This window comes from Lithobates pipiens, unplaced genomic scaffold (assembly GCF_037356315.1).
Source record: "Lithobates pipiens isolate NorthernLeopardFrog02 unplaced genomic scaffold, aLitPip1_a1.2 Scaffold_16, whole genome shotgun sequence".
NCBI classification, from domain to species: domain Eukaryota; kingdom Metazoa; phylum Chordata; class Amphibia; order Anura; family Ranidae; genus Lithobates; species Lithobates pipiens.
This window is the reverse complement of record NW_027507748.1, coordinates 561,905,576-561,917,791: the sequence shown is the minus strand read 5'-3', so window position 1 is coordinate 561,917,791 and position 12,216 is coordinate 561,905,576. Positions and strand designations below refer to the sequence as shown.

General features: G+C 38.8%; 1 protein-coding gene across 3 annotated transcripts in view; it reads right to left on the bottom strand.

Moving 5' to 3' along the window:
- KIF5A (kinesin family member 5A) overlaps positions 1-12,216 on the bottom strand; it is a 232,420-nt gene that overhangs the window by 126,348 nt on the left and 93,856 nt on the right. For all 3 annotated transcript variants that reach the window (XM_077483606.1, XM_077483607.1, XM_077483608.1), the window contains exons 6-7: positions 5,585-5,640; positions 2,488-2,575 (exon numbers count right to left, since the gene is read on the bottom strand). In XM_077483606.1, the coding sequence (XP_077339732.1) occupies positions 2,488-2,575; positions 5,585-5,640 (144 nt within the window). The remainder of the gene's footprint in view (positions 1-2,487; positions 2,576-5,584; positions 5,641-12,216) is intronic.

Here is a 12,216-nt window from a genome sequence, read left to right as displayed (position 1 = left end):
AGGTTCTATTGTCAAAGCTTTTGTGCTCTCCAGTTTTAGTAAATCAACCCCACTATCTGTCCCTGGATGCCTATGCTCACCAGAGATAAACAAATTTGCCTAAATTCAATTTACAAGGGGTTTATTGAATCCTGTTGAAGTTCACAGAATCCCAACTTAGCATCAAACCCCATTGATGCATGTGGGGTGTGAATATAAATACAAATTTTAGGCCATTTTCAAGGCTAACAGGTTAAGCATTGTCAAAAAAAGGTCTGGGAAGCTAGGCACCACAACAAGAGACATTTAACTAAGAAATATATACATCAATAAAAAAATGTTTCTTTGTAAATTCCACAAAAACATTTTTCAGAATAAAATCTGATTTAAAAATTATATACAGTATACAGTATACTGTACAGTAGGTTTCAGTGGGTTGTATTGCAACTTTGAGGGTGATTTTTGGAAAAAATAATAATCCTTGGATTTTCCCATTTGAGAATTGGGAAATGTTTTTAAGCTGTATGTGGTGATACTGAACGTATGACCTTCACAGACAGGCGAGACCATATTTTGGCTTCACACATTTTGGATGTATAATTAACTTTTAGCGTGGCTTAAATACCAGAGCAGCACCCCAACCTAATTAAAGTGGAATTACAGATTTAAAAAAAATACCCTTTATTTTAATTAATAATATAATTAACTTTTCTTTTATATTAGGTATTACAGGAATTGCTAAGAGTCTCATTAGAAACAACTGTCTAATTCATACATTCAGCAATCCTTCTCTGCTTCAAGGAAAACAGGGTGCTGGTGCAGCAGTATGTGGCTGCACACAGGCACTTTCTGGTACCGTTGTCAGTGTCTGTGCAAGTAGCACAGCACAGCCTCGCTCAGCCCAGCCCCAGTACCACCTGGACCTGCCCAAGCCTTGCTCTCATCCATCACTGTACCGCCGACCCTGCCCCACCCATGATGTCATATGTTTTCTCATGAATTAGGAGGCACAAACACTCTCATTCATGAGAGAGTTAGAAAGGAATGTGATGCAGCTACAGAGGAGCAGGCATATATGTCATTCCTTCCTTAGCTTCTATTTTCTTTGTACCACACTGCATTGCCTTAATTGTCCTAAGTTAATAAATAATCAAAAAATACTTCAAAACCATAGCCCAACATTCCCTGAAACCCCTTCCGTTCATTTCAGGTTGCAATGTAAGAGGGAGAGACAAAATAAGGTTTTAGATTGAAATAAACATGATATTAATAAAAAAAAAATGAAATTAACATTGCACTGACCCCAAGTCTTTGGTGTCACTGAGAACAACACTGTTCTCAACAATCTCACCCTACCCACTTACAACTACTGTAGTTTGAGAGGGGTGGCATGTCCACCTCGAAGCCTGTTAAATTTCCCCCTCCTCCTCACAGCCAGCACCTAAAAACCCTCATTTTCTTTCCCTGCCTCCTGCAGATTCGAACACTCGCCTCAGAACAGTGCTGATGGTAGGCAAATAATCCTGTTGTCCCTGAGACAGCAGCAAGTTTTTCTCGTCTTCCTGCTGCTATGCTTTCAGTGCCTGGTCTATTGGGCCATGGACAGTGTGCTCCAGGTGGAACAGAAGAGGTATTGTGTCAGTAAACCCTGTCCAATGATCTGCTCACAATTTTGGTTGCCTCTTCAAATGGTACCAAAATGCTGCATGCATCCTAAATGTACTGATGCAATGAAAATAACCCCAATTTGCCAGAACCTGTCCTCATGCCATCTGAACCAAATACATAAAAAGTACAGGACTTTCCTTGTGCCACCCAAAACCAGCAACACAAAATATGAAAAAAAAAATGTCTTTATTACAGATATTGTTAAAATGTTGTATCATTATAACATCAAAAAGGAATGACCCATAGCATATTGTAGAAGCCTGATGACTTGTACTTCTAAATTCTTAATTTGTCATATGTCATACATAATTTGCTTCTCAATTCAACTTTTTCATACAAGCTTGAATATGGACCAATGGAAGAAGTCAACAGAAGGAATGAACTTTATAGGCATATTTAAAAGCTTGCGGATTACAATCTTTCTTATACCTAAAATTTAGATAAAAAAATGCATACAAATATAAAAGGTATATACCACAGTGGTGAACCTTAAAAGGTATTGTTCAATAACTATTTTCATTGAACTAAATAAAAACCAAACTATAAATAGCCAAGGCACCCCTAAGGTAAGTAGGTTACCCCAATGTAAGTATCAATGTTGTACATAACCCAAAAAGAGGAGTACTGTCCTGATGGTTGTACAAGGGGGTCCAGCGGGCACATTTGGGGTGGATCAGCTTGGTTCAGCATTGGTTTGGTATGTGCTCAACTAGTTTTGCACCATGTGTGCTCCTTCAGGAGCTATGCATATCTATATATATCTTATTCTAATTCAATTCAATTCTTGTTCTTAGGCTTACATATCTTTATGAAAAGAAAAAGAAAAATAGAGCATCTCACTTGTGACAGCCACGTGGCGATTGGATTTTCCCTCATCGATGACATCCAGGATCTCTTCTGGGCTGGACACAAAACGCTCAGTACAGCCCTGAAAACATATACAACATATCAAAGGATTCAGCTATATAAGGCAAATGTGAGTTAAAGTCAAGTGATAATGTACTCTGTACACTGACCTTTTTTTTTTTTTATTAACATTTTTTGTTTATCAAGATGTCTTGATACACTTGATACACTTTTGTTTATCAATATGCCTTGATGCACCCCAAATGCCCCCTAAATTCAGCTCACAAACACTGATTTACTAAAACTGGAGAGTGCAAAATCTGGTATAGCTCTGCATAGAAACCAAGCAGCTTCCGGCTGGGTTCACACTGTAGGGATGCGGGAACCAGCACGATTCCAGCATCGGTTCCCGCATCGCATCTCTCCCGCAGGCAGTTCACACTGCCCTCTTGCCCTCTGAGAACTGCTGCAGATGTCAATACAATGTTAATGACACCCCAGATCAGTTTACAGATTGCAGTGCGAAATGTGGATTCGGACAGAACACCCCTGCAATCCGATTCCAATGCAGGGGAAAAAAGTTCCTGCATCTTTTTTGTGCGAATCCAATGCGAGTTCAGCCATACAACTATATGGCTGAACTCGCATTGCACAGACATTGCATACGATCCACACAACAGTACGGGTGCGAATCACATGCAATGTCTGTGTCCGCTATAGTGTGAACCTGGGCTTCAGGTTTTATTGTCAAAGCTTAATTGAACAAGCAGGGGTTAGAAAATGATTGATTACCATGCACAGCTGCACCAGATTTACTCTCCAGATTTAGTAAATCCCCCCCCCCCCCCCAGTGTGTTTGCGGGACCAGATAAAATGGTATTGCTATACCGTGTAATTTGGTGCTGCATGCTTTTCAAAAGCAGTGCATGCATTCATTTTTGTGCATTCTGGAAACATTTGCAGCTGATTCAAATGAATAGGCTGTAAAATTGCACTGCAGGGCAAAGCGCAGGAATCACAAAGGAACATGGACTACCTTACTGTGCAATTCTGGTGCCCTCAGTTATAATCACCTAACTTTTTTGTAGTTGTAAAGTTGTGAAGTTGTAAAAACTTCTGAATGACACCCACACTCAATTCCAGAAAGTGTGGGAGCCATGGACCACACATAACGCTGGTGTGCACCTGGACCACTATTTACTCCCATGACCTGATGATGCTTACGTAGATCTCAGCTGTTGCTATATGGGTGTTTCCCATGCCCCTTCCTCATGCCCCTCTTCTATTCTCTCTCTTTCTCCCCCTCTCTCTCCTTCTCTTTATTCTCTGCACTTTTAGTCTTGGGCCTTCATGGTTTTTTGCCCATAAGCTCGCTTGAACTGTGGGTACCGCCTCCTCCCTTGGGTTGTAAGTTTCCTCTATCAATCAAAAGGTGCAGACCCCACAAGCTCCAACGCTCCTATACACAACTGTGCACCTGTATCTTAATTGCTTTGACTTCATTGATTGTTGCTGTACCAAAATCTATCTCGTTTTACACTGCCTTCTTTGTCATTGGCCTATGTTATTTTCTCATTATAATCCAATTTATCTATTGTGTTGTCACCTTGTGCTGTATGTAAGTAAACACTTGTGTTGCATTGTGCTTAGGCACGGTGTAGCTGCAAAAATACTGAATAACATATCATACTCAGGGGCGGACTGACAACTCATGGGGCCCCCGGGCAATAGGAGATTATGGGGCCCCCAGGCAATCAGAGATTATGGGGCCACACAGTATACAATGACACAGTATACACATAAACACACAGTATACACAGACATCTTTCTATTGGCTGAGAAGGTGGGGCAGCTATAATCTCAGGATTATTAGACCAAAAGGATGTCAGTAAGGGAGACAGATGTAAAAAAAACACAGATTTTTACATAGTGTCCCTGGTTTTACTGAGGCTGGCAACCTTGATGAGGGCCCCTAATGGCCTGTGGCCCTCGGGCAGTGCCCGAGTGGACCAATGGTCAGTCCGCCCTGACCGTACTTGTTCACAAAAGCATTCAAAATATAAAAAAGGTCCTGTCAGGGACAAGATTATAGTTCCACATAGACACAAAATTGTACAGTTGTATTAATTTAGGGCTAACTGGAAACTATATTCATTGACACCGATCATCATTATTGAAATAATATTAAATTCTTAAGCGCAATATAACCTTTGTTTGAACCTGATTGCAAAACGATTACTTAAATCAGAAGAGCCAACTGAAAACTCAGCTGCCTTTCACCACTCGTTGTCAAGGGAACAATATAAACTAGCTATAAAAACAGCATGGATATCATTCAGTTCCTGAGAACACAGAGACGTGATGAAATGATACCATGTATTTTGTATTGTAATTTGGTTTAAGCAAAACGGCATGAGATCGATATTTTGTAATCCTGGCTTGCAAGTAAAATCTCACAAATCTATGTTCTATACCTGCCCACATAATACTCTCAGAGAAAAGGCTATTGTTTTTGTAATGGGCTTTAGGATCACAGTGATTTCTGTGGAACAACTGCTCCTTTATGATGGTGCAGCATATATTGATATGTGACTTATGTGTGTTAAATTCAGAAAAAAGTATTTGTGACAACTTGTAGATCCACAGTTTATATGGAATCAGAACGACTCACTGGTGCGATTTTTTTCTGCCCATTTCTGTGCTCCTTCTCCTTTCACTGTCTAGTCATAGGTTGGGGTGGGTCTAGGAAAACCTAGGCTCAAAGGAAGTGGGATGAATGATGCTGGCTGAGGACATCTAGTGGCACAAAAAAAGTACTGCAGGGGAAGTCTTTGCATTGAAGGTGAATATTTCAGCTAAAACTGGTTTTGTAAATGTTATCCTTTAATGAGCTATTTATTTTTATCTAGTTGTTTTAGCTGGAGTTCTGCTTCAAGTTTTTAAATCAAATGAAAGAACATTTCCAGCTAACCCTGCCTTGTTTTTTCTTTCCTCACACAGGATGTTCTTAGCACAAAGATTAAACTTTAATTTACTTAGTGTGATTGCATTTTTGGCCAGAAAACAAAACCACTGAGATGTCCTCTCTCACCTTGACAAATGGAACGCGGTTCTTGTCTTCATGTACCGAAAGGTTTGTTTTAGAGACTGCAAAAGCAAGGAAGAGAATTGATTTTTAAGCATTTAAATAAAAGTAAACACTAACAATGCATCCAGATTATTTTTCATGACATAAATGAATTGTGTTTTGTGTAGGACAGTAATTAGTAATATATTAGCAACATTAGCAAGTTAAACAGAACCCGTGAGCTGCAGTACATTACATATGCAAATTGCCTTCTATACCGTGTGATTAGGTAAAAATACGGAAGTTCTTTAACATTCCCCCTGCTACAGGTAGACCTTAAAAAGTGTTCTAAAATCTAAAATACATAAGAGCTTTTTTGATAATTAAGATCCCGACCGATGTTGCACCTTTCTAAAACATGACAATGAGTAGCACCAATATAAGCACTTAGGAAACATAGGAAATTCTCATATTATATATATATATATATATATATATATATATATATACAGATCATACAGTTTTCTCAGCAAGAGAAAATAATTTAGCGCGTGGGACTGCATTCAATCTGTGCTGGATGAAGTAAGCACACAGTAGAAAAGGCTGTAAATTCTAGGACCTTTTGACTTTGTGTTGGATTGGATTAGGGTAGCATTAGGCTAACTCTTGGGTTTAAGTGTTAAGCCTCATACACATGACCATGGCCAACAAAACCGTGGACTTGTCTTGCAAGTAGTGACGTACTACATTGTTTTTCAGCTCTTTAGCGCCACCCTTTGGGCTCCTTCTGCTAATTTTGTGTTAGTAGAAGTTTGGTGAGTGTTGATTTGCGCTTTTCATTTCGCACTTTTCATTTTGAACTTTTCATTTCACGCTTTTCAGTTAATTTCTGAGCGGCCGTTTGCCAACCATGTTGCGGAATCAGACGAGATAACGTGTTATTTATTATTGGCCTTGGAGTTATTGCTTTGACATTATTTTTTTGGTTGAATAATCATTTGATGTGGTATATTTTCTATATTTTTGGATGCATAGAATGCACTTTTTGGTTAAGTTCTATTGGCAGATAGCATGTCTAATTTTATTTGTTTTCTTTTTTTAATGCACAACAAAAATATTTTGTGGAATAATACTTGGCTATGTGTATTACTTCAAATGACAGTTTGGGAGTAGGCAGTTACATTTAAAAAAATACAATGTGAAATTGACAAGGGGCACCAACATAGTTGTATCTTTGATCTTAAAAACTATGGGATAATGGTGTTGACCAAATAAAAAAAAAAAGCATAATAATATTCTTGATATCACTAGAAAAAAAAAACTTTGAAAATTAGTTTGCAATAACTCCATCAGTATCACCAGCAAAGCAGCTTCATTATTATCCCAATAAAGAAGAAGAGAATGTGCGCTGCATTTTGAGATTTCATAATTCGCCACGTCACGAATGTTAATTCTGTTAATTACAAACACTAGTTTACAAGACCGACCGCTTCTGGCTCACCCTTGCTTCTGAGCATTCGTGTTTGCACTTCGGACTTTTGTCCATCAGACTTGTGTACACACGCTTGGAAAATCCGTCAACAAACATTTGTCCGCGGAAATTTTTTTTAAAACCTGCCATCCAACATTTGACAGAGGAAAATCCGACAAGTCCGATGGAGCGTACAAACAGTCGGATTTTCCGCCAACAGCCTGTTATCACACATTTCCCGTTGAAAAATCTGATCGTGTGTACGAGGCCTTAGAGTTAAAGGGTTAAGTGTTAAGGATTGTAGGATATGGTTTCTATGTAGGATATGATGTTTAGATAGGGGGGGGGGTTAAAGTGTATGTAAAGGCAAAACCATTTTATTTAGTTTTGGATAGAATATGGAAGTGTTATAACCCTTGTTATATTTTAATTGCTGTCTTTGTTCCCACTGGGGAGATTCACCCTTACAATAGGTCCTGGTGACCATGGCCAAGTATTAGGGTTAAGGTTATAATTATGTATTAAGGGCTGCCTTTACAGGTTTATTGTTGTTGGTGGTTAAGTATTTAGGAAAGGGAGGGGTTCTTAACTGCAAGGGATAAAACACTGTACAGATATACTATTTTTAGTGGTCCCAAGCACCATTCACCCTACACCTAAAACTATCAGCTACAGGCTTCTAATCTTAAATCATTATTAAACCCAAAATCAAAAATGTAATATATTGCAGTTTAACAATCATTAGATGTGGAGGCTGCATTCGTTTTCTCTTTTTAGCCCTTTTCCCCCTCTGTTTTCACCTAGTGATCTGGCCAGTAACATCTTTCCTGTATTAGAGTGCCCTAAATATGGATGAATGAGCAACAGACACACCTTTGCAGAGCAGCATTGTCAGTCTGGGGGAAGGATAGTATTAGATGTACTAGCAGATTTAGATACACTAAATAAATCAAGCCAAACTCCAGCTCACACCTTTACACTGTTACAGAAAACTGTTTTTTTGTTTTCCTTTTGGGATAAAGGCTTTACATAAATAAAAAAAAGCTGATCATTGTAAACACCCCCACCGGTGTTAAATGGTTAGTCCCAACCTTCTAACTGCTATATCTGCAGAACAGCATGTTGAAAAACAAGGCTAGATCACCAGGTGAAAACGAATGCAGTCATCCCATCTAAGGACTGATAATCTGCAATATAATTAATGTTTGCTTTTGGGTTTTATACTGCATTAAGAGCAACATATATTGTCTAGAGAAGCCAAACTATATAACACATTACCTTGTATCAGAACACCTAATACAAGCTTTCCTGCATATTATGCCTTCACTTTAAACTGAGCTTATGAAATATTTATTTCACCTCTGCAGTAGAGTCTCCACACACACAAACATTATTTCTAAGATCCTTTTTTGAATTGAAGGATCATTAGGAAGCCACAATATTTTGCCTGTTTACACAGAACACTAAGCTTCATATATACAGCTACTGTTGTAGAGTCCTTTAAAGAAAAAACCTTTACAATGCACATTGGAGTTGGATGCACTGACATTAGCAAGCATGCATTTGCCCTCTGGGAGACAAAGCAGCTTCTCATATCCCATGATTCTCAGTGATCGCTTTACTTTTTACTTTCTGCTGAACCACAAAAAATGGTTCCTTCTTTGCCTAATTCATAATTCATTAAATAATAGAAAATAGCATCCATCCATTTTGTTCTGCTAAATATGTTCAGCGGTGTGTAAGTAGGCAATAAAACATTACCCCAAAGCTAGATTTTTTGTAAGGAGTATGCAATTGAAATGGAACTATACTTGTTAAAAGGGTTGTGAAGGTAAATATTTTGTTCACCTTAATGCATTCTATGCATTAAGATGAAAAAACATCTCACAGTGCCGGCGCCCCCAGTCCCCCCGTTTTACTTACCTGACCCCTCAAAAGTCCCGCGCTCGCCCCCGACGTCCTCTTCGCCGTTCAGCCTGGCCGCTGATTGGTGCTTCTCACCATGCGAGGGAGCTCGCATGAACGTGAGAAGTACTTGTGGGGGGAAGCAGAGGCAGCCGCCGAGGGACCCCAGAAGAGCAGGTTTGGGGCCACTCTGTGCAAAATGAGCTGCACAGTGGAGGTAAGTATAACATGTTTGTTATTAAAAAAAAAAAAAAATAATAACTTTACAACCCCTTTAATGTTAAAGAGGAACTTCACTGCATCTGAGCATCAAAATTCAAAAACGCTATTTAATTCATTTTTAATAATTAGCCTCACTGGCGGTATGATTAGGTCAGATTTTTGATGCTCAAAGCGGTACAATGTTTTGCATGGAAATTTGGCGTTATATATTGTAGGCCTGTAATTCTTAGGAATAACACACTTAAATCTGTCCAAACAAGAGTCTAGTAGACATCCCGGGTATGATAAAGTTTGAAACACGAAATGATAAATTATAATATAATAAATAACTATAAATAATTATAACAAATAATAATATAATAATAATAAAAAATATTCAATAATGTAATCAAATCAAAAACACAGAAATTTGCTCAGTTGCAGAATTGTCGCTGTCATTACTTTCAGTGTTTGATGACAAATTTCCTCACAAATCACTATTGCTCAATTCTGCAAGTGATTCTAATTTATTATCGCTGTTATCTAGCTGCTCTAAAACCGCTTTTGATGTAAAGGGACACTTTTTGGTTGCCATGGACAATCTCCAGTTTCCAGGCAGAAAGAACAGTATATATAATATAAAACTGCATGCATGGCACTGAACAAACCATTAGGGACAAAAGGGATGTGAAATAATTTGATTCAGTAATGTGATCTGTAAGGTTACAGTGTACTGTACGGATTATGTGTTTTTTACTTTTTTACTTTGGCGCTGTGCTCTGCCCCGTGCATCGCAACGATCGCAGGGAACGGAGCTTGGAACTGTGATAGATCGAACGGAGGACACGGCTCGCATACACAGCGGGGAGACATCAGAGGAATCCTAGGAACAAGGTTAGTAACTTTGCCTGGATCCTGCGATGCGATCCTGACTGTGGCTCGGGGGTTACTGCTTTTGGTACTGAAAATTCACCCCGAGCCACCATTGTAACAGAGACCAGTTAAAATGATCTTCTGCTTGCTCCCAGATTCATGGTGGGGCTTCACTGCTAAAATGCAACATACAGAGGCCCATTTATAAGAAAGCGCAGTTTCCACTCTCTGGACCCAGCAGCATCTAATTTACATTATATTTATTAAATTCAGGAAATTATTTGCAAAGAATACCTGTGGATAGGGGGAGAGCACTGACGCATGCCTTGAACAGGTCATGTGAAAGATTTTCTCCTCTCCGTGGCACAATTGTTTCCCCTTATTCAAATAAAATGGCCTTTGCTTGCTTCAGAATCTCAAAGCGAATGAACCACAGACCTCCTTTATGAAGCACACAGCTTTATAAATGTTCTAGAGGAGCTTAATATAGAAGGGCAGCAGCGGTGCCACTATCCTAGACCAATACCCTATAACCTATTTGCAAATACTATTTATGTATATATTAAAAAAAAAAATACAGAATCCCTTTAACAGCTTTAAGCAGGTGACACATTATTATCTGTAATAAAAGCTCTAATTTCATCAGTGTAACGGTTCAGAGATTAGCAGATTTTGGTGAATGTATAATAAACGAATTGCTCATTTACATACCATGTCGCATAATACATATTATGATTATACCATGATTATGCAGTTAGGTCATTTGCTAGCAGCTGTCTTTTTGTGTACCAGCCTATACACATAATTATAATTTGACTAATACTCAGGGCAGGAGAATAGATCCAGACATCCAACAACCTGCTGCAATAAGATCAAACGTTCGTAAAGTGTTACTAAACCCAGGCCACTGCATTCACTATGTCTGATCTTCCACAGTACACACAACATGGAAATGCAATTATTTTAGTAAATATAAACTGCTAAATACATTTTCTCATCAGCAGTATATAGCAGTCTTGGGATTTCTATCAGTTTCTGGAGAAGCTTGTAGGAGGAGTTTTCACTTTGCACTGAGCTGTTCTATGAGGCTGCATGGCTCCTGACCCTCATTCTGGACAGTGCTGATTGGCCCTGTGCTGATCATATGCACTCTCCAATAAAAGAAAAACCTCTCTAGCAATACACACCAAACTGAGCATGCGCAGCCTGACTCCAAGAGCTCTGTCATTTGGACTTGTCCAGAGGGGCAGTGCATGGAGGGGAGGATCTGTGCATACAAGATCAAGAAGCCTTTTTACACAATGCAGAGGATTAACCCCTTAGGTTCCGCAATCTATAAACAAGCATGCTTTACTGCATATACAGATTGCGGGTTTAGTAACACGTTAAATGACAAAATTAAACTGGTTTTATAATAGCAGAACCATTACATGAATTCAGGATGTACTAATGCATTCCAACAAATGCTGAAACTTTAAGTCACCTCAACTGAAGTGATCCATAAGAACACACCTCTGTCCAGGATATTTAGGATGGCAGAAGGAATGTATTTTTTAACCCCAGTGTTGTGTAACCTATTCTCTCTATGCCAAATAGCATCACAAATCACATTTAGATTTTTAAGGCAGAGATGAACCTATTTATTGGCTGTAAGTAACTTAGTAATGATATATTTTACATCAGGCATTCTGAGCATGACAGGCAGGTGTTCCAGCGTCACAAACAGTTGTGTTCCAGGATCACCAGATTACAGACAAAAGGGAAGTGGGCTTGTCATGCTAGAGCAATGCCTGAATGAAAACTGAAGTATAAAGCAGGTAGGCTGTACTGTCTGTATGCTTTTTAATTATGCATTTTCAATTTTGATATTCCTTTAATATAACTGAAAAATCCAAGAACTCCTCACAATGGAGGGATCAATGGAGGAAGGGAGAGAATATGAGACTATTTTTCATTATTTGTAAAGGTACTGTCATATAATGCAGTTTAGTGGTCTGTAACATTTCCCCAAACTCCTTTCCCAACCCCTTTTGCTTTAAAGTTGTCAATCTAATGCCCCTACAATAATAAAGAAACCTATGCAAGCATAAGAAAAACTTGGGGTGTCTCAGGTGGGGTTACAAGCCAGAACTGACAGTTGCAGGGCCAAATTGCTAACCAGAGTTGAACTGGTTCACTGTGAGTGATTCAACTGATTTCCTACTGG